This window comes from Balaenoptera acutorostrata, chromosome 6 (genome assembly GCF_949987535.1).
Source record: "Balaenoptera acutorostrata chromosome 6, mBalAcu1.1, whole genome shotgun sequence".
NCBI lineage: Eukaryota > Metazoa > Chordata > Mammalia > Artiodactyla > Balaenopteridae > Balaenoptera > Balaenoptera acutorostrata.
In genome coordinates this window covers 120,641,552-120,668,874 of record NC_080069.1, presented here as the reverse complement: position 1 = coordinate 120,668,874, position 27,323 = coordinate 120,641,552, and the positions used below count along the sequence as shown (strand labels likewise).

Genomic DNA, 27,323 nt, shown 5'->3' with positions numbered 1-27,323 from the left:
GGACTACAACTCTCGCGGTGCCCCGCGCGCGCCCGCAGCCCCGCTCCCACCGCGCCGCGCGCCTCCCGGAAGTGGGGCTCCGTGGGGGGCGTCTCCGATCCTTGCGCGGGGGCGGGCCGGCAGGTTTTGGGGAGGCTGCGTGAGCTAGGAAGCCGATGCGGGCGAGCGGCGCTGGCGATGGCTTCGGCTGTAGGCGGCGACTGCGAGGGCGCCGCGCACGAGGCCGACCGTCCTCACCAGCGGCCCTTCTTGATCGGGGTGAGCGGCGGTACCGCGAGCGGCAAGGTAAGGGGCTGGGCGGCGCGGCGGGGCCTGAGTGTCACCCCGACCCCCTGGAACTCCGGCCTCCGTCCAGAGAGAGACCCCAGCCCCTGGCTGCCGAGATGCCCCCTCCCGGGCGTGGGCTGCGGCCACGGCTGGCCAAGCTTAGGCCGGGGCGCAGGCGGGGAGCGGGGCGCTGGACCTCGGGGCCCCCCGCAAGCCTCCCGCTGGCCTGGCCTCTCGTGGCCTCCAGGTCGGCGCTGCCCCTGCCAGTGCCCCGAGGTCTTCCCGCCAAGCGCAGCCCCACCCGTCACTGGCCGGCCTGGCAGCCCCTCGGGGCTCGTGGGTCAGGGGGAGCATCTCCAGGCGGGGATCCTGTTTGTGTGTTTCCAGTCAACTGTGTGCGAGAAGATCATGGAGCTGCTGGGACAGAATGAAGTAGACCACCGGCAGCGGAAGTTGGTCATCCTGAGCCAAGACAGGTTCTATAAGGTTCTGACCACGGAACAGAAGGCCAAGGCCTTGAAGGGACAGTACAATTTCGACCATCCAGGTGGAGACCCTGAGGGTGGGGAGGGAGTGGGGGAGGAGGGCAGACCATGGAGACTGGGTCCAGGGTTGGACCTGGATAGGGAGAGACCTAAGCCGTTCCATGAAATCACGCTCCGCGGTGGAGCGTCTTTCCCGCGCTCTCTGGGCCCTGGGTGGCCCTGCCGGAGCTCCAGGCTCCCCTGGAGCCAGTCAGGGAGTCTGCGCCTCAGAAGGGCCTTCAGGACCACCGCTCTGCCACGACTATGGTCACGGAGAAAGCCATGCATCTTCCCACGTTAAGGGTCCTCTGCACAGACCGCGTCCACTGTGGCCTTTCATTCCGCCACCTGCCCTGGGGCAGAGTCCTCGAGAGGCCAGCAGTGGAAGCAGTGGGTAAACAAGAACCAGAGGCCTTGAAGCTCCGTTTCCTGGTCCGGTCGGGGGCCGGGGAGCAGGTGGAGATGGGGTGGGTGAGGGGGAACAGGCGGGCTGCCCCCCCCTGCTGCTACGAGAAGATCCCACCCAGTGGCTGGCTCCCACCTTCATTCCTTCCCAGGGGACGCATGGGAAGAAGGTCCGAGAGGCGTCAGTCTGTGTTATTTCCCAGAAATAGAGGGAAGCAGACGCCTAGCCCACCTACCTCCCAGGGCTGGTCGATCCCTGGGTGGTGGCACTGCCCGAGGGCAGCGAGGACAGGTCCATTCTGTGGTTGGCAGAGGGCCCTGCAAACGTAAACTGTACAGCTGTTGCTTAGGGTCATTGGTAGCACCAGCACCCAGCTGTGCTGACCGCAAGGCAGAGCGAGTTCCCTGCGGTCCCCAGCACCAGGACACGGGCTTGTCTTGCCTTTTGTTCCATCCCTGCAGATGCTTTTGATAACGATTTGATGCACAGGACTCTGAAAAACATTGTGGAGGGCAAAACAGTCGAGGTCCCAATCTATGATTTTGTGACCCACTCAAGGTGAGCAGGTGGCTCCTGGGAGGAGAGGGCTGTGCGCTGGGGGCTGGTGAGGACCCCCCCCCCCCGCCACCAGGATCTGTCCCCAGCACGGAGTCCACCCCCGGGGACTGAAGCTGACGGCAGGGCCCCTTCCTGGTCGCACCCTGCAGGTTAGCAGAGACCACGGTGGTCTACCCCGCAGATGTGGTCCTGTTCGAGGGCATCCTGGTCTTCTACAGCCAGGAGATCCGGGACATGTTCCATCTGCGACTCTTTGTGGACACTGACTCTGACGTCAGGCTGTCACGAAGAGGTAAGGCGGACGCGGGCCTCGCTGCCCCTGGCCGGCCTGGCCCCGGGTCCCGGGGGTCTGAAGGTCCCCACCCTGCTCCTGTCGCCACAGTTCTCCGGGACGTGCACCGCGGCCGGGACCTGGAGCAGATCCTGACGCAGTACACCACCTTTGTCAAGCCGGCCTTCGAGGAGTTCTGCCTGCCGGTACCGCCTTCCGCTTGCTTGGGGACCTCCCTTTCTCCCTTTTCAGAAGGACCCCCGGTGCCCCATTGTGTGAGAGCCAAGCCGTGGAGAGACGTGGTCTGCTGTATAAATGGAGAATTAGCTCCTTGTACCCACGTTCCCGAGGAGCCGTTCTCAGCTGTGAATGTGTCCTCTGTTCTTCCCGTCACCCCTTCCCCACTGCCTCCTCCTCCCCGGCCCCCCCCCCACCAGGCTTCACCCCTGGCACCGCCACCGCCTCCCTCCTGGCCTGTCTGTCTGCATTTCTCCAGGGCGCTGCTTCTTCCCTGACCCACACTGTGCATTTCCTTCCCCCGCCTTGGAACGGTAGGCTCCGCAGGGGCAGGAATTTTTGTCTGTTGGCTGCCAAAGTGGTGTCTGGCACACAGTAGGTGCTTAGAAACTTCGTCCGTGCCGTGTGTTTCTCTGGGCTGCCTTTGGCTGGCACTGGAAGGTCCAGCTGGCCTATAGAGGAGGAATTCACTGCTTGTGGCCATCTGTCTCTTCCTCCATCTCACAGTCTTCACTGTCAGTCACTAGATAGGACTTGCGTAAGGATTTAAAGGGGAATTGAACAATATTTTGCTTCTTAAAGGGAAAAATGAGGCACAAAGGAATTAGAACCAGGATTCCTGCTCTAGATAAACAGGACGAAGGAGTTCTGTTTCTGCTATTTCAAGAAAACATTTTTTATTTTACATTCATGTTCTCTGAAGTCTCTGGAAAGTGATCAGAAAAGTAAATTGACTGCTTTGCAGTCTCTCTTATTTACAGAAAGACATTTGGCAAAGTAGGTCGTTTACGGTAAAACTCTGGATTCCAAATGTGACCGGGTGCCCCTGGGTGGAAGCAGAACCGCCCTGGGCCGGAGCCTCCATCTCTCCCTCCCCTTTACCGGTAGCCACACAGCGAGTTGACTAAGCTGGCCGTGTCCCCCGCGTCCCCGAAGGGAAGACCTTTCTCAGCTCTTTGCTGGGCTCCACCCCTCCTGCCCCCCGTAGCCCACTGTCCACAGCCCCATGGGAGGCAGCCCTGGCCCTCTCACGCTCACGTCTCCCGTGGGTCTCCACTGCCCGCAGACACAGCTGCCCCAGGACTTGGTCCCGCCCGCCCCCGTGGCTAATCTGTGTGACAGGCCTCCTTGGCCCAAATCCACATGCTGGCTACACTCAGCGGTCTGCAGGTCTGTCTCCTGGCCCAGACCGTTTCCTCCCTTGCCTCCCTCCGCTGCTTCAGATTGGGCCCCCTCAGCAGCATCTGGTTGGGGGTCCCTCCTCGGCGGTGCCACAGGGCGCCCCACAGGGAGTGAGTTCCTCGGCGTGGGAGCAGATGAGGGGCGGGGAAGGAAGGGGAGCAGGTCCTCGCGTGGAGCGCAGCCCTACTGTCACTGGGTCAAGAACCCTGTGTGTAGTGGGAGGGTGCCCCACTTCACTTGGCCCAGAGAACCAGGCGGTCAGCACAGAGAACTGGCCCCTACAGCAGTGCTCACGAGAGACAAGCATCTCAGAGACGCCGGGAGACGAGCACTGTTTCTTCCTCGGCTGCCTCAGCTCACCTTCCCTCACTTCTGGGGTCACCGTCTCTCACCTGGTTGACAAATACCTCGAATCCCTGCCCCCCCATCTTCCATGATGGGCCTGGGCTTGCTTCCCTGCATCTAGCCCCAAGCAAGCTGAAATCATCTGGGGGACAGATCCTTACCAGACGTTCCTTTTCTCGCCTTGCAGACAAAGAAGTATGCTGATGTGATAATCCCTCGAGGGGTTGACAATATGGGTAAGGACCAGGCCTGCTGGCTGACCCCACTCCTCCCAGGACCATGAAGCAGGCACTGCCCATCCTGTCGTGGTTACTGAGACACCCCCAGCGCTTGAGGCCTGTCCGTGTACATCTGTGGCACAGGTTTCAAATGCACTTAGAAAAACATTTAACACATTGTACACTTTAAACTGACACAATGCATTATGTCAATTATATCTCAGGGAAGCTGGTGGGAAAAAAAAATATATGGAAAAGTGACAGGGAGTCAGTCGTTAGCAGAAGGCATCTTAACCAGGGTTAGTTAACAGAAACCCTCGCGACCGAGCCAGGTAGGTTTTACTGCGCTCAGGCCCCAGCGTGCACTTGTCTGTCTGCTGAGACTCAGCGCCACACAGATGCCTCAGGGAGGAAAACCGTGTGCTTCGCCAGTAACGCCAGGTTGGCGCTGGGCGGGCAGCCCTCCCGGCGTGTCGCGATGGAGAGTGGGGCAGCTGACCCAGCTCTGTCTGTCTCTGCTGCAGTGGCCATCAACCTTATCGTGCAGCACATCCAGGACATCCTCAACGGCGACATCTGCAAGTGGCATCGCGGAGGGTCTAACGGGCGCAGCTACAAGAGGACGTTTCCTGAGCCGGGAGACCACCCCAGGGTGCTGACCTCTGGCAAACGGTCGCACCTGGAGTCCAGCAGCAGGCCCCACTGAGGAGTGGAGTGCTCAGCTCCCGGCGGGTCCGGAGATGCCCTCCCGCCCCTAAACACACAACCGTGGCCGGGGTGGTGCTGGAGTCCAGGCGTCCCTCGCTAATTCGGGCAACCTGGACGAGTTACTCAGACTGGGTCTGACAGGATGTCTGCAGGCAGCCCTGACCTTTCCACCCGCTTCCTCACATTACAGAGGCTTAAAGGTCTCTTTAGTTACTGAGAAACGCCACAACGTGTGGTGAGCAAGTCACATATTTTGGGGAACGTTGAAGAAATAGCCCGGACGCTGTGATTTTGACGGTGAACCCACAGCAAGAGAGACTAGTATGATCTGGTTCACACACATGTAACTGAGAAGTGTGAAGAGGTAACACTCTTCCTTTTTATGTGTTATACAACCACATGTTTTCTGTTGTAGTCTGTCTCCTGACACCATGCTCGCTGTGACCTAGTAACCCAATTTCATGACCCACCAGTGGGGTCGTGCTCCTGGTACACGCTGACCTGGTACACGAGGGGCCGTAGAGAGGCTTCCTTCCTTCCGGCCTGTGCTCTGAAGGCAGAGCCAGGAGGGAGCCCTGGGGAGCAAGCTTTTCCGTAACCAGCACCAAACACACAGGCGGGGCCCCCACTTGCCCAGCCTGAGTCTGCCTGCTTGGGGGTCTGCCTTCTGGCGGGCACAGTGTCCTCATGCAGTCCTACTCTGGGCCCCTGAGCCCAGGCTGCTGTCTGGACAGGTCTTTCCTGGTGTCGCCCTCGGCCAGGTCAAGGGCACGTCACCTCCAGTCAAGGCGTGTGTGGACCAGAGAGGCGTGAGCAGATGCCGCGGGCCAAGGGTGGCCAGTCCCCTGTGCTCACGCAGCGTCCGCGCCTCACCAACAGTCATGGTCTTGTCCTCGTTTGTCCTCCCTCCCACGTGGCTGTTTCTGTAAAAGCCACCAGCTGTCGCGTTCTAACTGTAGTTACACAGAGACATCAGTTGAGCTCAGCTGAGCACGGTGGCTGATTTCTGATGACTGTGAAAGTTTTGTCAAACTTATTGTGCCCTTTCGGAGAGATCCAATAAATACCAAATATGAATGTCAATTTGTCCCTTTTTAATTACATTAAGAAAAGGCAAAATCAGGACAAGGAGAGATATGGATGGCACAAACCTTGACGGTTGAAGAGGCTAGTCGCTCACGAACCTCTCGGCAGGCTCTCTGGGCAGCGGTTAAAGAGTCAGCGATGGTGAGGAGGAACGGCCAGCCTTCCACAACCTCCTCAGGCCGGCGTTCCAGTAGCTCGTGTGCCACTGAACCATGAGGGTGATTCCCCACGGCCTCGCTGGGTCAGCAGGTCAGCGGGCCAGTCAGCCAAAGCCCACCACCAGCCTCTGACAGCGAGATCGGGGCCTCGTCTGCTTCGACCCGAACCGGCCCCTCCCTGCCGTCATCCAGGCCAACAGGAGCCCCGTGCCAGCCACTGCACACTCAGCTAGCTCACGGGGCTCTCAGGAGTCAGCAGACATGGAGGGCGTTGTTCTTCACAGTCCGGGAAAAACAGACTTTGCTCAAAACGAGGTGCTCATCAGAGGACTGTTTCAACAACGAAACCAGAACAGAATCGCTGCCGAGCCCGAGTCTCCACCAAGCTCAGAGCCACTCTGCGTTGTCAGAAGTAAACATGCTCATAATAAAAGACGGTTCTACTTTGTCCTGACCCGGCCCTGCCGTCCATCACTGTGTCCGTGTCCTGCTAGTATTTCCGGATCAGGATATCCCAGCTGTCTTTCCAGCGAAGGGCCTTGAGTTCGCTGGGTGAGAGTGACCTGTCCCCGTAGGTTAGCGGGCGCAGCGTGTTGGACACATGACAGGCAGAGGCAAACCACGCCACGACCAGCGCGCCGAAGAAGCTCCTCTGGAGCTGGGACCTGCCGGCCCAGGGCAGAGCACGGGCGTGGGGAGGCCGGCCCCTCCCCACCACGATGTCCTCTGGGCATCCGTCGCCCATGTGGTCACCTACCCCGGCCTCTCCTTCCTCCGGCCACCCCCTGCCTGACCACCAGCCCTCACCACGTCCCGCCCGAGGCGCTAAGCCCTGCCCTCCTCACTCGCTCTGCTTCCAGAATTCCACAGCTTCTCCATCTAAGGTCGGATGCCAGAGTATCGCCCCCGAGCCCCCCGTGAGCACAGTGCAGCCCTCCTGACGTACTACCAGCTTCCTGGGGACCAAAGAGAGAGGGCCGCCCTCTGCCCTGGCCTACGGAAGTCGCTCCGGTTTACAAAGCTTCCTGGTTTATCTCTGCCGTGCACCACGCAATCCGGCCACTAACCACTGGCTGCTCTGGGACACGCCCCATGTTTCCCCTTCCTTTTCTTTGCTCCTGGTGTTCTCCAGGCCCAAAGGGCCTTCCCCATTTCCCACACACCTCAGCCACCTTCCTCTCCCACCAGCCTCAGTTAGCTTCATCCCCTGAACCCCTGTAGAGCCTCGCCTGTGCCTCTTTTGTGACCCTAACCCCATCTGCATCACACTGGAATCGCCATTCAAGACCCCCCTGGACCCGGACCCCAGGGGGCGTGGCTGCCAGGGCCCGGTACCTGCACAGGCGGCCGCTGACATGCTCCAAGACCACAGGAAGCAGGAGGATCTGGAAGGCGAGCGCCGGCAAGTAGTGGTAGAGGAACAGCGTCTTCTCCATCAAGAAGAAGGGCACGTAGTTCACGGCCCAGCCCCCGGCGCACAGAGCCCCGGCCAGTGCCCAGCGCAGCCAGCAACCTGCGGGAAAAAGTCATCTCGAGCCAGCGCTGCCGACGGCTCCAGCTGGGAAGCTCCCAGCGGTCCCGCAGGCTGGCCTCCTCATCCGCAAAGTACACGTGAGCTCCAGCTCCTGATTTCTCTATGTCCCCTCCCAGCCTTCCCACATTTCTGGAGGAAGGACAGACCGTGTCCTAAGAACCTCCTGTAGCTTCCTGCTGGTACTACCGTCCCCTTCCTGAGAAATGCCAGCTTCCTGGGGGCCAGGCCCAGCTTATTCCCGACTCCCCGCTGGCCTTGGCTCACCCGGAGATTCCGAGCTGGGTCTCACTCCTCAGGGAGCAGTGGAGGGGCTGGACCCGTGCACCCGCCCAGGAGAGCCGGGAGTCGGTGGAGAGAATGACCAGCTCGGAGCTGAGCCCAGAGAAGGCGACTCCCTGCTCCTGATGGCCTTCGGGGCCCTGCCCTGCCCTGCCCTGGGTGTTTGCTCCTTTCCTGTTTCAGGATGGTTTGAAGGGGGTCTCTGTCCTTGCAAACCACCACCCCTGACTAAGTGCCCGCTGGCGCCTCTGTCCCATCAGCCACTTCCAGAGTGTCCTGGGGTCAGGAAGCAATTCCTGCCTGACACCTGCACGTCCCCGGAGAAGCCTTGAAGGCGATGCGGGGACTGGACTGCAACATTCTGTCTCTGGGGAAGAGACAGAAGTTCCCTCGAGGCAGAAACGAAGAGGTGGCCTCAAGGCCCTGCTTGCTGGTGTGGCCGGGCTGACACCGGAAGCACAAGGAGCTCCCGTCAGAACCAGAAGGAGGGGGCGTGAGACACATGTGGGCGGCTGCACAGACCCTCAGGGAGGTCGCAGACTCTTCTTCGGCGTCTGAGCAGGTACCAGACGAAGAGCAGGGCGTACACCAGGGTGGCAAGGCTGGCCGAGGCCCAGATCACGATGTTTCCGAGCAGGTGGATCTGTGCCTGCGGGCCCACAGAGAGACCCTGTCACCTCAGCCAAGACGCCACAGCCCAGAGCAGACACAGGCACCCACCACACCCTCCGCCCTCGCTGCCAGGACGGACGTGTGAAGGTTCTCAGCTCTGTAAGCTGAAACTGAGAACCGGGAGTAGACGGGACTCTCTTCTGACAGCAAAGCTGCTCCCAGGGAGGCTGATGCAGAGTTGCAGGGCACTGAGGACCCGCTCATCTCAGACCCCGCTTCTCAGCGAGCCGTGGCCCCCCACTTCCAGGGGGGAGGAAGACGGTGAGCATCTTGAGCACATACCCACCCTCAGCGGGTAATTACTGGGCACCCGCTACGTGCTGCGTTTGCTCTCCCAGGTGAAGAGAGACGATGTACAGGGAAACAGAGCACTGACCGGCCCAGACGCCACGTGCCACGCGGGAAACCAAGCAGGGCTATTTTAAAAGCCACGTCTGCCAGAGAAGGGGAGCCACGCGCCCCCACCACAGCCACCAAGCCTGGTTTCCCTCCACCTGTGGACAAGCTAGGACCCGACTCCTTGGCATCTCAGGGGAGCTCTGGCCTCGAGCTGCCAGAGCAATAAAAACAAGTCCCAGGCTTTCGTTAGGGAAGCGCAGGAAGGCTGGGACTTGGTCGCATGCAATGGCTGCTCTTAACATCACAGAACTCTCAGGCGCGGGGCAGCTCTGCCGCACAGACGCTCCGCTTACACTGGTCCTGGGGTGCAGCCAGTAGGCGATGCTGGTGTCTAGCGTGACCCAGTCCAGCGGCGTGGAGCTGTATTTGTGTTCGGAATCATCGCTTCTCACCGTCAGCATCCGCCACTGCGGAAAGCAGAGGCCGCTGGGAGTCACACGGACAGCCAGCCACCTTCATCGCTCAGGGATCTGCCAGGGGGCAGGGTAAACTGCTGCCCCTCTCACGTGGGCGTCCGACCTCAAGTACATTTGGATCATGCCACAGAGGCAGCGCACCGGGGCTGATGAGCCCAGGAGGCGCCTACCCCTGGGCTCCGGTCGCCTCGTCTGTTTAAGGGATGGGACTGGGCACTGAGGGTGCTTTTAGATTTGGGACCCTGAGTTCTCTGGGGCTGCACCGTGTTGACCATGGCCCGTTCTGCCCTGACCTGTGTGCAGTGCCACTCTGCTGCGCAGTCTCCTTGGCTCCTGACTGTTCCTGCCGGCAAAGCCACAAGGCAGGACAGCCAGGAGGCAGGGGACCGACAGTGCCAGGCATGTCACTTAGAGTGGACAGAGGGAAATGCTCCCTCCCTGCCGAGTCAGGTCCCAGTTTAAAGGCTGACAGTGGGCAGGTGGGAGATCTACAGACTGCAGTGCCTTCCCTGGCGAGGAGCCAGCACCCGGTGCGCAAGGTCGCCCAGCCCTCCAGCCGCCCGTCACCTGCAGCTCTGAGAATCTGGCCATGAAGCTGAGGTTCCTGCTGGCGTCCATCTGCGCTGGGGAGCGCAGCTCCAGCTCCCTCTCCTTCTGCTCCTGGCCTGGCAGGCGCAGCCGGAACCCAGAAGACACAGCAGAACCAGGTCAGGGAGCTCCCAGTGGCAGCTGCCAGCTGCTTTTCTGACAACCCGCCGGGACTCAGTCAGACTGCGCCACTCCACGTGGTTTTCCCCACCGTACACGGTCCACCCACCCACTCAGCATCTTTCGAGTCAGAAAGCTCGGCTTGCCCTGCCTTCCAGGGACACCCGCCCCCACCCCGAGTCCTATCACCGCTTCAGCTACAGGGGGACGGGGAGGGAGAGGGTCTGCAGTGGAGCCTGGAGCGCATGCGGTCCCCTCCATTGGGGGCCGGGGCTCACTCCTGCCGTAGCGGTGCTCCTCCACGTTCCACACGGTGCTCCCGTGGTAGCCCCGGGACAGCTTCTCCCCGACCACCTCCAGCTGCCGAAAGCCCCAGTCTGGGAGGGGCGCCCCGCTCAGCTGGCGAAGCGAAGTGGGGAGGGTGTGAGGGAGGGATCAGCTCCGCCTGGCCCGGGGGGCCCCACCCCAGTCACTTGGCCAGCAGCTGACAAGGGCAGCCGGCTCTCCTCTGGGGAGCGTCATGATGGGGTTCGGTTCTGAGCAGTTACAGAGGGCCCTCACCACTCCCGCAACACTTCATCCTGTCCCACCTGGCAGGACCGTGTGAGGCGGCATCACTGACCTTGAGGATGGCTGATGTGTTCACGTGCACGAACCGGACCTCCGACAAGATGGTCTTCCAGACGTCCGTGTCCGACTCTCTGTTCACAATGTCCTGTAAAAGCAGGTCTGGTCCGTTATTTCACTCTTTTTCAGATTTCCTTAACTGTAGAAATGAAGACCAGTCACCACAGCGAGACTGACTTGCTGTGATACGAGGGCACAGTCCCCGGGGGAGCCGCCGGCTGACCCCGGACATGCCATCGACGTTACTGCTGACGCCTGTGCAGGTGCTGGGGGGCGGTCGGGGGAGGGGCGCTGCCCTCCTCCAGAGACTGCCCGGCGCAGCCTCCTCAGTGGGGACTTAGAGACGGATGCTCACCCTGAGCTTCTGCAACGCCTGATGGCGCGCAGAGATGGTGCAAAGGAAGGTCAGAGACTGTCCCTGAAAAGATGCCCTTAGAGGGTACTCCTGACGCTGGGTAATAGAAAACTAACGTCTGAAGAGCTTGGCGCTGCCGTATTTAACTTACTGGAGCCTGGCGACAACCCCGGGAGGTCATGTAGCTACTGACAAGAAAGAACCCGAGGGGCTAAGTGCGGACAGGACGAGGAGGCCGGGCCGGGCCTCACCCTCCGGTCAGCCGTCCTCTCTGCCTGTTCCTGGAGCTTCAGTTCCTGGAAACGGGGGCGTGTGGGGCTCAAAGTGCCACCAGAGGGGCTGAGGAGCAGGAAAGGATCGGCGATGGGCCTTAGCAGCAAGGGGAGTGGGCGGGGCCTTCAGGAGAACCCTGGTGATAAAGGAGCTGGTGCAACAACTCACGTCAGAGGAGCACTGGGGGAGGGGACAGAGGCAGCTGCACAGACAGCTGCGTGCAGCGCAGAGCGCCAGGCCCCGCCGTGCACAAAGACAGAGGTGGCCTCCCCGGCCCCTGGCTTCGCTGAGGGCCAGCAGCGCCTGGCCTCACACCATCGAGAACCCAGCGGGGGGCCGGTGCTACAGGCGTGCAGCCCGTGGCGGCTGAAGGGGAGCCCGGCTCCCCCGGAGGTTAGCCCAGTGCAGCCACTGCACCGCCGCTGCGCTTCTCACGCGCGTCCCTGACTTCAGACAGTCCAACGGCCCAGTGACAGAACCTTCCTCCTGCCACGTTGCCCAGGGCACTGCCTGACCACAGGCCCAGGGCCCAGGAGGGCAGTGCCAGGAATCAACGCCCAGATGGCCCTGCCTGTCCCCAGGGAAACCCTTCTTAATCCTGGGCGAGGGTTGACAAAAGAGGCTCCCAGTGTGCTCAGGGCGCTGGTTTGGAGGCCAAACAGTGGGAGGGACCTTCTGCCAGCAGCGCCACGTGAGCCCCATACGGAGTGCCCACCCATCCATCGTACCGTAAGCTCCTTCCTCTGACAGAAGAACACTACCCAATTCCCCCTTTCCGTAGAACAGGCAGTCGCTTGTCCTAAGGGGCGGCTTGGAACGGGCTGTGCTGCCGGCGCGCCTGGTCGCTGGGGTTACGCTCACCAGCCTCCAGAGGTTCTGGGCGGGCATGGAGACGTTGTAGTCGATGTAGCAGGACACCTCCTGGGAGTGAGGGCTCAGGGGGGCCGCGACGTCGTGCCTGGAAAACCAAACAGCGCTGCCGAGGGGCTTCCCGAGCTCCTCTGAAAGGCGCTCACTGTGCTTTTACGGGGAAAAAACCGCTTTTCAGGAAACAAAGCCAGCTCAGCCTTCAAGCACCACGGTTGCCACTCCAAGGATGCAGCACCTAGGAGCTGGGCGATAAATCAAACACGACAGAGCAGAGACTCTGCAGTCATCACATCTCTGGGGGAATCTGGCAGACACCCATCTAAACCGTGGGGCCGGTCATCCCCCTTTCAGAGGACGAGCTGAGCCCGGGAGCTCACCCGGCCAGCCGGCAGCAACCTGAGGTCAGGGCTCGGAAATGGCTGGGGCGCCACGACTACTGTCGGAGGACAACACGCCCAGAAACCCCAGCTCCCCTCACCCACGCACTAGGAAACCGCGCTTCACCAGACCTGCGCGAGGCCCCGCAGAGGACCTGGGGACCCTGAAGCGAGCAGGAAGTCAGTCACGAGCGCAGGCCCTGTGAGTGCTACGAATGACACCCAACCAGGGCAGGCACAGCACACAGCAACGCTTTTGCTGCGGGGACATCTCAGCTGACACCTGAATAAAGTGAGCGACTGGGCCACGGGGTGGGGTGTGTGTGTGGGGGGATCTGAGTTGAAGAACATTCCAGGCAGACGGAGCAAGTGAAGGCCCCAGGGGGGCTGCATGTGGTCATTCTGGGGGTAGTGGGGGGCCAGGGTGACTGGAGTCACGGGGCCAGGTCCCGGGGGGCCTGCAGCCAGGGGAGGGGTGGGGTGTGATTCTGAGTGTGACAGTCACACTGGGAGTCGCTGGAGGGACCTCCACAGAGACGTGAGGTCAGTGAGTAGAGTGTGTGTTTTTCAGAGGGAGCCGTGGCCGCCGTGTGCAGAATGGGGCAGGCAGGTGGGTTCCCAGCATCACAGGACAAAGGGAACGGGGCCTGGGTGGGGCTGGGAGTGCAGAGAGAAGGAAGCGACCTTCGTGGATTTCCCGACACAGCGACTACAGGGGTGGCGGAAGAGGATGAGGACTGAGCAACCGGCTCCTTCCCCGGGAAGCAGAAGGGGAGGCAGAGAGCCCAGGCATCCAGCGGGGAGGCTGGGGCTGGGGCGCGAGTGTGGGGTCACTGAGACCCACGAGATGACCCGAGAGGCCGGGTGGAAGGAGAGCAGAGGCGGCCCGGGCCTGTCAATATGCGGAGGCTGCCCGGAGGTCAAGCCAGGGAGGGTTCCTGACTCCATCCCCCAGCTGAGATCCTTCTGAACTCACTTCTCCTTTCCGCGGGTCCCCCATCTGCAAGGGCGCCCACACTTCATTCCAGGCAGGACTCTCCTCGTCACCCCGGCCCCCCCTGCAGGACGGGTGAGAGGCTGCCATCCCACTCAGATCACTAAGGCTCTCCCCCTACCCTGCGACCACCACTAGGGGTCCCCTGCCCCCCAACATCGAGGGCAGAGCCAGGCCAGGGGCGGTGACGCACAGCAGCGGTCACGCTTTGCTCTGAACAGAGGAGGGGACTCACGTGTTGAGGAGGCGGGTGGTCATGCCGTGCACCAGCTGCACGATGTCGCCGTGCCGCACGGGCCTCGGGGGGTTGTTCACCACCAGCTCGTGTCTGGAAGAAAGTGCGGCTGCGCTCGCGGGGCGGCAGGGGCCCCGGTCCTCGCTCGGGCAACGTGGAGTCGCACAGCCGCCCGGTCACCGGGTTCCTTGTACGAGGTGAACGCGTGTGAAAACACAGCGCGTACGTTTTATGTAACTCTCTCCTGAGACCTCAGGTCACTTTGCAAGCTTCCTGGCGTGGCGCCACTAGTAGCCACCTTCACACTGACCGCAGCTGCGCCGTACTTGCTACGAATGCCCGCACCTGCCCCGAAACCCTTCTAGCAGAGACTATGGCTCCACGTTCGCTCAGTGAAAGTGGACCGAGGGCCTATCAGACCCTGCCCCGCGGCTGGCAGCTGAGCATCTGGCCGAGCCAGACGGACGTGGCCACCACCCTCAAGTTACTGCACTGAGTGGGAACCAGGGAGCAAACGTGTGGGCAGCCGGACAGCGGACACGCGGAAGCCAACGGGATGCTGACAGGGGGGAAGGCGGGGGGCCTGGGAGGCGGCCAGGCAGCGTCCCTGAGGAGGTGACTTTCAGGTGCTGGGTAAGAGGGCCCCGGTGGGACCCTTCCAGGCTGCGGGGACAGCGGTGCAGAGCCTGTGGCAGGAGCCTGCCTTCCTGCAGAAATGCGGGGCAGGGTGAGCGCTGCGAGGGGAGCGGGGCTGGAGCCGGAGGGCGCGGCCCTGCAGACCAGTCGGGGACTGGATCCGTTCTAAGGGCCGTGGAGCTCGGAGCTCAGGGAGGGGTTTGAGCAGGAGCCTGACCTGACACCTGGGGGGCTGTGGGGTGTGGGGGAGGCAGGCGTGGAAAAAGACAGATGGGGGAGATGGACACCCTGACGGCAGAACCAACAGGACTGGCTGGGACTGGAGGTGGGGATGACGGCAGGGAGACGGGCGTCTGCAGGGCGGCGGTGAGTGGGGGCAGACCACGGGGTGGGGGAGAGTCGGGACACGCCTGGAAACACCCAGAGGAGATGCTGGGACCGTAAGTCCTGGACCGTGGGCTGCCCGGCACAGAGCCGGTCCCAAGGCTTCGTGGACGGAGCATGGACAGAGAGGAGGCCGGGACCGAGGCGAGGCGTCCCCGGACCTGTACTCACCTCCCGGGGTCCTTTACAATCCACCAGTTGTTGACATCCTTGAAGGGGTAGCAGGTCACCTGCTGCTGGTGAGAGCTGCCACGGCCGTTCTCGTATCTGCGAGAAGAGGGTGCATCTGCGGGTGGGGCACCAAGGGGCCCGCGGCCTCCCCCTCCCCCCCACCAAGGTCCCTACAGATGCCACCCAGCGAGCTGTCCAGATCCATTCACGTCCCAGCGGGGCTGAAGATGTGAGCCCAGGCAGCGCCAGTCCCTCTAGTGGTTTTACACACAGAAATAACGAGTCTCATCGATAATCAGGATCTGAGAGCTCAGTTTCTTTTTTGTCTCGCAAACTTACTCACATAAAGTGAGAGTTGGTAACAGCAAAAATGTGAAAAAACAAAACACGTCATAACCTTCGAATTAAAAAGTCACTTTCCTTACATCATGGGGTAGGTGCTCTGGTGGGAATGAAGCCAGCAGGGCACAGGTTGGCCAAAGACGTTCTTCAGAGTGACCTGGGAACCGTAGGCCACCTCCAGGGGCTGGCCTTGCGTGATCCGCGCCAGCCCCCCCTGAGACAGGAGCAAAGGGGTGGCCGGTGAGAGGGAGAGAGAAAGCGAGAGCGTGACACCTACGCCAGCCCCTCTGACAGCCCCTCCTCCAGCCGGGGTGTATTCCGGGTGGGGGCAGTTATCACTGTATCTCACAATTAGCTACGACCGCATGTGATATAATCCTGACATGTTACGCTGTATGACCACCGACTGGAGGCTGCCCTGGGCCAGGCGCTCACCTAGCCCCTCCCCGCTCGTCCTAGCGGCTTGCTGGATCTCGGCTCTCCGACTAGGGGTTGAACCCGGGCCCCAGCAGTGAAAGCGCCGAGTCCTAACCACTGGACCACCAGGGAATTCCCCCCATTCGTCCTTATTTATTTCTTACAGGCATCCCGTGATAAGAGCAATTATGTCCATCTAACTCTGGGATTTGGGTGAGTGAAGAGATTTGCCCAAACACACAGAACTGGCTGTCGGCAGAGCCGGCCCTTAGGAGCAGGTCTGTCCAACTTCAGAGTCTACACTGCTGACACCGCAATTGGAGCATTTTATTATTTTTGCAAAGTTACTTGAGCGAATGCCAGAGTCGCGTTTGTCCTGTGCAGCCTGGCACCTGCCCAGCAGGTCACACTGCAGAGAGCGGACCCCTCGTTCCCTCCTACACTGTCAGCATGTTCAGAATTCGTGTAGTAGCAGTGAAGCGATGCCTCACTTCTCGATTTGGCTTTTCCTCTAAGGCCCACTTGGTGGTGTTTCGTAAGAAAACTCCGAGTCTAGTGTGGCCTTCTTTCTAGGATGGCTGGGCATCACTTTTACCTCCAAGCTGGCCTGGAAAGCACTGGACATGATCTGGTCGTGGGGCCCGGAGCGGCAGAGCAGCAGCAGGTGGACATAGAAGAACAGCAGGTACACGAGGACCGGGATGACCAACAGGGCCACCGCTCGGGCCAGCAGGTGACAGAGCACACGGACCTGCCAGAGACGGAGGGGACGTCACCCCCGCTTTGGGGAAGGCGGGCCCAGGCCTGTCCCCCTCCGAGGCCTGTCAGCAGGCGCTCCCTGCCCCCCGACCCCCCAGGGCCAGCCTCGCCCTGCCCAGGACGTCAGCACCTACGTTTGACAGCGTCTGGTCTCCTATCAGGTGCCAGGCGTGGGCAGCAGCAACCCCAAGCACCAGTAGGTATGTGAACACACCCACATACTTGGTGCTGAAGGGACACAATAGGGGGAAAGTTAAGACGAGACATGCACGCAGGACACGGCTGCTGCCCCAGACCCGTGGAGCAAACTCACCCGACGGCACAGGAGCAGGCCACACCCGTCAGCATCAACCAAAACCACCAGCTCGGAGAGAAGGGCCTGGAGCAAAGCACAGACGCCCAGCTGGGAGATCAGAATGTCTCCCAAAGGCCAGAGAAGGTGCCCTCCTCAGAGATCTCGGGGTCAGCTCGCTGCACCGAGCTCCAGGTGCAAGGAAATGACTCCTCGTCTCCCCAGAGAGCAGCCAGTCCTGATAGAATTTTCCTCTTTGGCCAGAACATTTTTCCAGTTAGTCTGAGTTATAGAAAGATGAGGATTATTTATAAAGTCAGCCAAGAGCCAGTCAAGGTGCCTGTGGCAGCTCCCCTGCGTGGCAAGGTATCAGACCTGCTCAGGTCGACCACCCCCCGGACTCCTCTTTCTTAGTAACTAGGAAGAGCACGTCCCATTTTCCATACCTGTGTTTCTGGGAGTTGGAGAACTTCAGGTAAGACAGCACGGCCAACAGATTGAAAAATATCAGCACTGATTCCAAAAGCATCAGCCTTGACTGAGTGATCAGAGAGTTCTCTGTCGGGGAAATGACACGGGCGTCAGGTGTTGGGCAGCGAGGGCAAACGTCCACCAGAAAGGGCCCTTGTCAAACGTCCCAGAGCGTGAGGGTGGCAAGTTCGGGCTCAGGGTGGCTGTAAGGGGACACGCCCCGGAACCACGAAGGCCAATTCTGAGGTGTGAATCAAGCCTCCTGAGACCTGGGGGACTCTGGGGAAGTCACTGCCCTTCCTGAGCCTTCGTTTTCCTCGTCTGAGAAAAGAAATACAGATTCCGCAGGCCGCCTGGACATTCTAACACTCTGTGGGCACAGGGGCCCAGTTAGGGTCGTCACTCAGCAGACATGAATTCTTTTTATTTTCATCTGACTTAATGTCATTTGTTCATAGACCTGGGCCAAGAGATCCCTTCTGAGGAATACCCACTAATTCCTGAGTCCATCTCCACTGGTCAAGGCCTGGGAGGTGGGAGTACGGGGGAGCTTCTCATTCAAGGACAGACTTGGCTGCAGGGGGAGGTGCTCACGGCAGGCGCGCGTAGGAGTGTCGTTTGGGGCAGGCCCGCTACACACGGCTGCACCTCCATGACGTCACAGTCTGCACACGCAGCTCCACAATCCCTCGGCCTGGGAGTGGGGTGACTCCCAGAGTCCAATCTGGACACACTGGATGTGCGTCCTTCCGTCCTGCGAGCAGCAGACACTGCAGGGGGCACGTCTACTAAACCCTGAGCCCTCCGGGGCCGCACAGACACAAACAAGGGCCGGCGCTGGGATCTTCCCTGCGCCCCACCAGGCCTTACCGATCAGAATCAGCAGAGCGGCCCCCACGGCGGCACAGTGAGAGAAGCCGAGCTCCCACACGATCTGGTAGGCCATGGGCACCGACAGGGCCCCTGCAAGGGCCGGCAGCAGGCGCAGGGACCACACGGGCACGTTGGTGCTGTATTCTGGAAGAGCAACCACAGCGGGGCTGAGAGCACTGTGCCCACACCACCTCCCTACACTGCAGTGTCTTTTCACACAGACTGCCACGCTCACAGACTACGACGCAAGTCTGCCAGGCTGGGGGCCCCATCAGGGACGGAGTGTGCAGGCCACGGGCAGAGGCTCTGAAAGAAGCTCCGTGTGGTCAAGGGCCAGTTCTCAGTAAGTACGGGAGTGATGCCGAGGACTCTGAAATGAGCTAATCCTTCTTTATAAGTTTACCCCATCTAGTTCCAAAAACACTGTGGCAACACATAACATTTATACGTACAAAAGATAACGGCAATCAGATGCCACATATGGCGAGCGTGCTATGCGTACCAAAAACCAGGGATAAAATACTTACTGTAACTAAACACTAAGGAATTTACCGGACTTTCTGAAAACCCTTCCCTTGTACCCAAACATTTATCATACCTTGGATTCAGATGAATAAACCATAGTTGTTAATCCCTATGAAAGCTACGACCTCTCCATTCTAATACTTGCAAGTTAATAAGGGAAACGAAAATGGTATTTTACCTGCTCCAATTCTGTTCCACAAAAAGTTACCATCAAATCCTCCTAAATAACCTAAAACAGAAGATTAATCAGTAACTATCCTGTTCAGTAAATATTTCTGAAGCACCAAACCGCGGCAGTCAATAGGGGAACAATAATAAAGAAAGAATAAGACACCACTTCTGCCCTGAAGAAATTTCACCTATAAGTGTTAAAGGGCCACCTGTCTTACTAATGAATCCTACCTCCCAAGGCCAGCAGCATGTGGCCAAACGGTGGTCCACTGCCATCCAAAAAGAAGATCCGCTTCATGTAAAAAGAGATGTACTGCCCATAATAAACTTCATCAAAACTGCAAAGCAAACCCACATTAGAGTCAACTAGAAACCTTAATCGTACACAAAAGGCATGAGGATAAACGTACACCTGTGTCTCCAAATGACTCTGGAGAGTGACCAGCAAAGGTCAGACTTTTGCCCCAACTACACGGCGTCCCCGAATATGAAGACACGTGTGCAGCATCACACATCCATAAGGACAGGAAGGGAAACGCCCCACGAAAGTTGGGCATTCAGGAGGCTTTCCTGACACAGGTTCTATTTCTCTCCCTACGTTTGGGTTTAGGGTGTACCGTGAGCCAGTCTCCAAAAGGCCTCCTGAACGCAAAGCTAATCTGCCTGTCCACCAGCGTGCACGCAGCTAAGAGTCGGAATCAGGCCTGGTGACCCGACAAAACAGGTGTAAAAGGGAGGCACGCAGGCGCCGGCCGCAACAAACCTCTTTCAATCAGGGACTTTCGCTGACATTAAGGAACCGCTGGCAACTTGTTAGGGGTGATGATGGTACTGTGGTCACGTGATTTTTAAGAATCCTGATCTTTTAGAGATAGATACTGAATTGTTTATAAATGAGACACAGTGTTTATGATGTGCTTCAAAAAAATCCACTGCAGGGAAGGGGTTGGCTATGAGCTGGGTGATGAATATACCATTCTCTGTATATTTGTATCTGTTTGACATTTGCCATAATAAAAAGCTAAGTGAAAAGGAACACGTGTTAATCAGATAATGAACAGCCCTTTAACAATAACAGCAATCATTTCCCATTATGACAAAGAACACACTCTAGTATCAGGGAGGACTCACTTCCAAATGCCTCAATCTTCCGCCCACCCAAGGCTACTGCACCCACTACTGACCTACGGGGCAAGACCAAACAGGTGGCCTCTGCAGGGGCTGTCCTGGGGACAAGCTGGTCTCTCCTCTAACTGCCAAAGACACCCATCACCAGGAAGCCCGGAATTTTACTCTCCCATTTACGCTGTTCCAAAAGGCACTTCCCGTCACCAACACACTGAACAAATTACAGTTCCTTCCGATGCACCCAGAATGGAGTTGCTTAGCTTACACCACGGCCCTTGGATAGGAAAGCTGCCAGAGTCGGCTCAGCAACCCCACCGCGGTCAGAGCCACGACATTCAAGTTGATGTCAGCTGTCACCACCACAGGGCGCTGCAAAAATCCCAACATCTTGTAGAAAAGCGGGCCGGGGAGGATGCCCTGGAAACGCAGGGAAGAGTTGTCATCAGAACACAGGTGGCCCCCGACGGCTCGAAAGAGGCTGTGACAGGACCCTGCTTTCACCAGCGGTCAACCGAGGTGGGAAGCTGAGGACTGAATATTCACTCACTCCACCAACACCTGCTGGGCACTTCCGGTCAGTGAGACGGCCTCCTGGCCCCTCCCCACCTGGGCAGTGCGGCCAGTTCACAGCGCGGTGACCTCCACCCCTTGAGGCTCAGAGCCTCCACATCTGCGCCAAGATCCTCCCTCCCCTCCCCTCCCGCCGCGAGCCAGCACCGTCCCCGGGGCGCCCGCTTTCTCACCCCGAGGGCGCATCTGCACTGGGCACCCCGTTTGCTCCCCGAAGCTCCACTTTTCTTAAGGTTGCATCTGCCTTGGGCACCGCCTTTCTCGCATCAAAGCTGCATCTGGCCTTCGGCGGTCCCCTTCTATCCTCAAGGCTACATCTACCGTGGAGGCCCGCGTCTCTCCCTGCAGCTACATCTTCCCTGAGCACCCCCTTCTCTCCAGAGACCCTGTCTGCCCTGGGAGGCCCCCACTCCTCTTTCCGGCACTCCCCTTTCTCTCCCGCAGGCCGCTATCTTTCCCGAAGGTTTCACCTGCTCCTGGGCGCCGCCCTTCTTTCCCCGGGCACGCCTGCCTCGGGCGCCCCCTTCCCCGGGTCAGGCAAGACCGGCCGCCCCCGGCCCCAGTGCCCCACAGACCGCGCACGCGCGTTCCACACTGACTCTCCCGCTTCCGCCTGGGCTCTGGTCCCCGGCGCCCCAAACGCACTCGCGTTTCTTCCAGTCCCCTCACAGCCGCTCCCCGTGCCGGGCCACGCCTCGGACGCCTGAGGGCCGGGGGCTGGGGCGCCGACCGTTGGGGACGAGGCCGCTCGGCGCTCTTCGCCGCCCACTAGCCCGCTCGACGCTCGATTCGCCGCGCCTGCGAGGCCGCCGGGGGTGCAGCGTGCGTGCGCACTGGGCGAGAGCGGCGCGCTTGCGCACTGGGCGAGCCCAGACCCGGACGCAAAGGTTATGCAGGGGAGCGTCTGCAGTCTGTGGTTCACGGCTGGGCAATCCGGGGTTCCTGGGCACACTAGACACACGGCTGCCTTTTTAAGACGACACAGTGGGACCGTATGGGCATTTCGCTCAGTGTGGCGCGGACGCGCGCGCAGGTGGAGGCGGGCAGGGTCCACCCCCCGCCCCGGCGGTGCCCCCCACTCTCCGGCCCGCGCGGCCCGGCCAAGCCTGCTCTGCAGCGGGACACGGCCCCAGGTCAAGGGAGTGACCCGGACGATTAACCGGCACGAAGGCACCTCTGCTGCCCAGCCCCACCCCTTCTTCCTCCCCTCGTCTATATGGGAGTTAATACTTCTGGACAGAAGGGTACTGCAGGTTTAATAACTGGAATTATGGTTCTTTCCTGTTTTCCCATGGCCGTCACCCAGCATTAGCGCAGTGCAGGTGACTGACTTACCCGGGTTGTGGAGAGGGAGGGAGCGCGGGCTCACCCGCGCCTGCGGCCGGAGGGCGTCCTGGGCCCGGGTTCTCAGCCTGTGGTCTTTCATACGAAAGCAGGGGCCGTCTGGTCTTGAGGATCCAGAGCCTCCATCCTGCGCGCCCTCGGGCTCCTTCGCGGTCAGGCCCCTGGAGGTCTGTGGATCGCCGGTCCCCAGGAGCAGGGAGTCCAGGGGGTGGGGGTGGCCCTGAGAGCTGCAGGCCGCGCCCTACCTGGGTCCCCTGCTTCCACAGTGGAGAGCCTCAGACGGAATCAGCCGGCGGGGTTTCCTTTCGGAAAGTGTTAAATTTACTCGGGCATAATTTATAAGCTTCCTACATTCTTACCTGGGACCAGGCACTGGGCTGGATGCTGCCCATGACCTCTGTGCATCCACACTACCCCACGACGTAGCTACTGTTTACAACCCACGTTTTACAATTATGTAAATTGTAACTCTGCATGAAGTGTCCTTCCCAAGGTCACACAGCTAGTGGATTGCAGAACCGAGAACTACCGCTTGAACCCAAATCCAAGCTCTCCATCCTTCACTGCCCACGCCTGGCTTGCTCTTCTTTCCAAGCCCAAGTGCAGCAAAAGAAAAGGGACATTAGAAGTGGCAACAAAACACGACAAATCAAACGCTTACCTTCTCTGACCCACCCACTTCTCATGGGGAGTTGGGGGGCGTGGGGTGAGGGAGGGCAGGGGGCAGGCAGTGCTAACGCCCACCCACTGGGACGATGCACCTTAACCTCGGGTTTCACCCCCTCCTCGCCCTCACGTTGCCGTAGGGCACTTCAGCCCAGTCACTCCTATCTCCCACGTAAAAGGAAAACTCTTCCATCTCTAAGTCTCTGGTCAAATGACAGAGTCGAGGGACACACAACCTGACAAAGCATGTTCAGTTTCAGTGGGTTTTGTTTTTTTTTTTTTACTTTTTTTTTTTATTTAAATAAGGAGAATTCTTTCGTATGGAAAGAGCTAGTACAATCACATATTTGAAAGGAGAAACAACAGGTACTGAACCGGAGGGAAGGGTGAAGGGTGAGCGTGCCACCATGGCCTGGTGAATCCACGGTTCCATTTCCCATCCAAGGTAAAAGCTCCCCCAAACAACGTAGAAACAAGCTGCACGTTACACCTTTAGCTATCGTCTGCCCTTTCAAATATCTGGTCTACATGAAAAGACAAAGAGAGGAAAGGCCAAAATAAGAACAAAAGGAAACAAAACACAACCCTCTCAGGAACAACAACAAAAAGCCCGAACCCTTTTTACTATGCAAGGCATGAGGTCAAAAGCTTGGGAGTACAGTAACCCCTTTACACAATGGAAGAAAGTCATCCACAGAGAGCCTTAACAGAAAGTTCCACTCCGAGGCTTTGTAGCATGCTGAAGATGGGGCCCCAGGGACACTGTACCATCTTGGAGACCACCTAACTGGGATGGAGAAACGGTGAACAGCAGGTTGTAATATCACTAGCCAAATATGCGCTGGTGGTCCCGGTGGAAGGCACGGCTGGGGGACAAGAGTGTCTGACCCCAACACTGAGCCATTCCTGTCCGGGTGATGTTTGTCTTAGGTCCAGTTCACTTTTCAAACAGGAAGAGCCGGCTTTCTGGAAGTCTGCATTTCCCAGTCATCACAGAACAGTACGAAGTACAAACAAGTACCCTAGTGTCCTTGGTTGCCGAAGGCCATTTCCAACAGACCTTCGAACCCAGGCTAGCTCTGCAGGAAGGGAAATGCGACAAATGCAGATTTGAGAGGCAACATGCAGCTACTTGGCGGAGGGGAACCACACAGCAGGGAGGGGGCTTCAGCAGTTGGCCACACACTGCCTCGGCAGGCCAGTTCTGGGCGTGCCCATGCCCTCGTGTGCACACCCTTGGCCTCCTCGGCCCTTGACCATCAGTCACCAACCTCATCAACCATCCAGAAGGCAGGTCCAGAAGACAGGAGGGCGAGGGCAGAGCTGGAGAGAACTGATGCCCGTTATTTAACGACAAGATGCCCCAATATCCCCTAGAAGTGGCTGGAATGACCATGGCTTTGGAACTGGACCAACCAGTTCTTCTGGATGTGCAATAGTCGTACTTTAGTTTTCCCCCTGAAGGAACCCAGAGCCAGAAGTGTATGAATTCCAAGTTTGAAAACAATAATAACGTCGATTAAAAAGGGGAAGCAAAGAGAACCAGACCAAATACAGATGCCAAAGAAGTCTTCAGTGGGTGGACAAGGCCACAAGGATACATGAACCCATACTCTCGGATTTTACCCCACTGAGTAATTGATGTTGGACATACTGCAGGGTCACTGGTTGCTGAGCAACGGGCTGCACCATCAATGGGCCAGGGCAAGGCAGCCAGCATGGGAAGGGAGGGTAATTTTAGCAGGCAGAGGCGCAGTGAGAAGACTCTGACACCCCACCCCCACCCCCAGCAGCAGAAAAGGTAAGTGCTAGTCTCCACCTGTTCCCGCCAAAGGCCCAAGGCATCCTGCCGGAGGCCTCTGCATAGACATGCGCTCTGAGGATGGGGATTTGAAGGCGAAATATGAGCCTAAGTCCTATTACCTTGAGCTTGGCTCTAAAACCACATGAAAAGAGGAGAGATATTGCACCTTAAGACAACTCTGCACTAAAAACTGCATTTCATCAGACCAAGGAAGGGACGGGGTGTTGGTTGGGCCCAAGGCCTGCCCTCTGCCTCCAGAGTTCAATTTAAAATCTGTATCTCGGCGGGCAAGAGACTGCAGCTTGGGCACACGAAGGTGGTAAACGCACTGAACTTCACATGCAATTTCTTGGCCTTTCCTGCACAGAATAATTCAGACATTATATATAAATAGAGCAGTGAAACATTTACTTCTTTTTTCACCTAGACCTACAACATCAATACATATAAATAAATTCTAGTGTTTTCTGTTTTTATTGGGGGGTGGGGGTGGGGGTGGGGAAATACAGGGGTAGAGAAAAGGGCTGGAGAACAGGTGACCCTTTCATTTTTATTTTTTCTCAAACAGGAAGTACCGTCACTCTGATGGCAGGTTCACCTGAAGGATACATCTTGAGAGTTTGTAACAGCATCCAGGACTGTCCTGTTCAATTTCAAAATGAGAAAGCCTTTTTTCCTTTTGACAATGTGCACTGGAATTAGGTGTGAGGGGTCTGGCCGTGTTTCTAAGTGTGAGTGTGTGGCCTCTGCAGGGGCGGCCGGAGCGGAGAGGAGCTCGGTCAGGGCGGCTGGGTGCGGGGACGGCAGCTAGGCACTCGCAGGGGAAGCGAGACAAGAGCAGGTGAGCCAGTGGGCAGCCCTTCAAGAAGGGCCTTCGAGTAAAGATTCAGGGGATGAAGGAGAAAAAAAAAAAAACAAGCTAGTGAGAAGTAAGGCCTGAGGGCGGAGGCAAGGAGGGGAGTGCTGAACATTATCAATCAAGCGGTGAAGCATCCTTCAAGAAAACTGGCCTCCCCGCATGACACGGGGAGGAGCCCTGCACCCTTTGCCAGGAGGCTGTTGTTCCCCCACTTCCTTAAAGCAGTGAAGAGCAACAAGTGACTTCCGCGGTTCCTAAGGCGCGTCTTTCCCCGTGTTCCACACTGGACAGAGTTTAGAACCACTGCCCGAGTGACTGTCACACACCTATGATGACACTGCGGGTGGACTCTGTGGGGCACGCCCCCGATCGCCTACTGCCCCTTCTCCGAGCCAGGTCTCCCCTGGACCCGCCAGCAACGGCAGGTAGACGGCGGGTTAGTTACTCCCGAGAGCGTGAGCAAAACTTCAAATTTCCCCTCGCCTTTCCTTGGAATGACAGAATTTGGGATGATTTCCTTCTAATGCTTACCTTAAAAACAAACAAAAGCCTAGCATAAAACGCCTCACACAAAGACTCTGATAACGGCAGCTCTGCAGACTTACGAGGCTACCCAGGCTGTTCTGGGAATCACCGTCAGCCCTGCAACCCACCCTCCCCTTGGACACTGCTCTGTCCTTGAAGAGACCCACTGCCCAGCTCAGCCCTCTCTGTCCCCACAGCCTGGGTCTGCTGCTGGGAGCGGAGAAAAGGAAGCCCTCCCAGAGCTCACGCCTCTGTCGCAGACCCAACCAAACCCCCGTCCACGCGCTCACTGCCACGCGGATGAACTGCACGGTCTCTAGTGACAACCGTCCACGCGTCCGTCACCACAGAGGAAGTGCGTGGCTTCCAGTGACGAGCTGTGGGAGAGGTGGAGGGACAGGAGGACCCAGAGAGACAGAGGCAGCTCAGGAAGGACGAGGAAAGCTCGGAGGAGAGGGAGCGCGTGGGAAAACATCAGGCCCCGCGGGTGCTGGAGCCCCAGAAGCAGACACTGACGGGGGCTCGTGCTGCCAGTTCGCACCGTCCAGGCCAAACTGGAAAATGCCAGGGCCTTCTAGCTCCATGATTCACCTCAGGTGCCCAGCGGTCAGTGTCCCCACCAGTTTTGAAGAGTTCAAGACAGAAATTCTGTGTAATTCTTATGCTAAAAACGTCGTCAGCTTCACTGGGCTGCCCGTAAGTCCCTGTGGTCATCAGGCCAGGGGCTGGAAGCCGACTGAAACGCCATCCCACCTCCCCCCACCCCTCCCCCCACCGCTTCCCAAGCTCAGGAGCGGTGTCTTAAGTCACCACTTCTTTTTGCAAGTAACCTCAAAGGTTAATCAACTGAGAGAGAGAGAGCAGGAGCGGGCACGTTCCCAAGAGTCATCTCTTAAGGTATCGCAGTGATGTATCAAATTAAACAGGAGAGACGTTAAAAGGAAACTACCGAACAGAAGAGAGGTCAGGAGAGGATGGCAAAGAACATATGAAAGTCCAGCTCTACAGACGAAGCTTGTGTTTTTCTTTTCCTTTCTCTTTTGTAAAAACCTTTAGCTGCTTTTTAAAACAAAAAGCCTCAACTAAAACGGCCCTGCTGCCAGACCACCGTGCCCGGGGACGGAAAGCGGGGAGGGAAGGAAGCTCGGTGGAGGGCGCCGTGGCTGCCAGGAGCAGGATGAGGAGGGGAGGGCGGGGTTAATCTGCACGGCATGACGGCTCGGTCACTCCACGGTCGTGGCGGAAAGGAGGCGGGAATGGAGTCATTTGCTTTTTCGTTTGTTTCGTATTAAAGCCAAGCAGGTCAATGCCACAGATCCACGGGTGCAAGCTGGTTGGACAACGGAGCTTTCAGGAGTGGAGGAGAGCAGGGAGATCTCGCAGTCCGGGCCAGGTCGGTGGACGGTGGATCCATCTGGGAGGCTCCCCAGCGTCCGGTGGCAGCGAGGTCGAGGGGCAGCAGTCCTTCCGGGCAGGCCAGGCCCAGCATCTTCAGGCCTTGCTCTCCTCCACCTTCACTGCCCGGGGCTTGATCGCTCCAGTTCGCTTCATCTGGGAAGCGGCTGAGGGGGCCTCCTGCAGCTTCACAGCTCCCAGGCTGGGCTTTTCATCCACTCGTTGTTTTGCCTTTGGACAGACGGATGGGGACAAAGAAAGTTACCCTTACGCAGACACACCTGCCAGGATC

At 58.7% G+C, this 27,323-nt stretch overlaps 3 protein-coding genes and 1 pseudogene across 20 annotated transcripts in view; 2 read left to right on the top strand and 2 right to left on the bottom strand.

Annotated features, from left to right (window-relative positions):
* UCK1 (uridine-cytidine kinase 1) lies at positions 1-5,788 on the top strand. Its single transcript, XM_007194486.3, has 7 exons — positions 1-285; positions 655-814; positions 1,659-1,755; positions 1,905-2,047; positions 2,138-2,232; positions 3,978-4,026; positions 4,533-5,788. The coding sequence occupies exons 1-7, from the start codon at positions 178-180 to the stop codon at positions 4,712-4,714; spliced, it is 834 nt and encodes a 277-aa protein (XP_007194548.2). The 5' UTR covers positions 1-177; the 3' UTR covers positions 4,715-5,788.
* On the bottom strand, positions 5,788-21,251 carry POMT1 (protein O-mannosyltransferase 1). Of its 4 annotated transcripts, XM_007194478.2 has the most exons (20): positions 20,909-21,248; positions 20,134-20,285; positions 18,972-19,078; positions 18,748-18,798; positions 18,042-18,188; positions 17,147-17,258; positions 16,722-16,787; positions 16,543-16,636; positions 16,245-16,400; positions 15,316-15,446; positions 14,891-14,986; positions 13,700-13,792; positions 12,085-12,181; positions 10,591-10,683; positions 10,247-10,367; positions 9,828-9,925; positions 9,138-9,251; positions 8,296-8,422; positions 7,296-7,473; positions 5,788-6,625 (listed from the first exon to the last, which is right to left on the bottom strand). In XM_007194478.2, exons 2-20 carry the CDS (start codon positions 20,253-20,255, stop codon positions 6,451-6,453), a joined length of 2,178 nt encoding a protein of 725 aa, XP_007194540.2. In that variant the 5' UTR covers positions 20,256-20,285; positions 20,909-21,248; the 3' UTR covers positions 5,788-6,450. The 4 variants fall into 4 exon arrangements, with proteins under 4 accessions (XP_007194540.2, XP_057404074.1, XP_057404075.1 ...); XM_057548091.1 differs by lacking the exon at positions 10,247-10,367 and having other exon boundaries at positions 13,700-13,886; positions 20,909-21,251; XM_057548092.1 differs by lacking the exon at positions 18,972-19,078.
* Positions 21,252-22,768: 1,517 nt separating this feature from the next.
* Positions 22,769-24,207, top strand: LOC114235552 (uncharacterized; annotated as a pseudogene).
* A 581-nt stretch (positions 24,208-24,788) lies between these two features.
* Positions 24,789-27,323, bottom strand: part of PRRC2B (proline rich coiled-coil 2B) — an 85,822-nt gene continuing 83,287 nt past the window's right edge. For all 15 annotated transcript variants that reach the window (XM_057547583.1, XM_057547589.1, XM_057547593.1 and 12 more), the window contains one exon: positions 24,789-27,262. In XM_057547583.1, the coding sequence (XP_057403566.1) occupies positions 27,128-27,262 (135 nt within the window). In that variant the 3' untranslated portion in view covers positions 24,789-27,127. The remainder of the gene's footprint in view (positions 27,263-27,323) is intronic.

Excerpts from the sequence above, each read along its gene's own strand:
- UCK1 (XM_007194486.3), top strand. The coding sequence starts at position 178 with ATGGCTTCGGCTGTAGGCGGCGACTGCGAGGGCGCCGCGCACGAGGCC. Across the intron at positions 2,048-2,137 it reads CGTCAGGCTGTCACGAAGAG|TTCTCCGGGACGTGCACCGC; the intron begins GTAAGGCGGACG and ends CTGTCGCCACAG. Across the intron at positions 2,233-3,977 it reads TCGAGGAGTTCTGCCTGCCG|ACAAAGAAGTATGCTGATGT; the intron begins GTACCGCCTTCC and ends CTCGCCTTGCAG.
- POMT1 (XM_007194478.2), bottom strand. The coding sequence starts at position 20,255 with ATGTTGGGATTTTTGCAGCGCCCTGTGGTGGTGACAGCTGACATCAAC. Across the intron at positions 17,259-18,041 it reads CGCTCTGCTGATTCTGATCG|AGAACTCTCTGATCACTCAG; the intron begins GTAAGGCCTGGT and ends TTTCCCCGACAG. Across the intron at positions 9,926-10,246 it reads GGAGCACCGCTACGGCAGGA|GCCAGGAGCAGAAGGAGAGG; the intron begins GTGAGCCCCGGC and ends TGCGCCTGCCAG.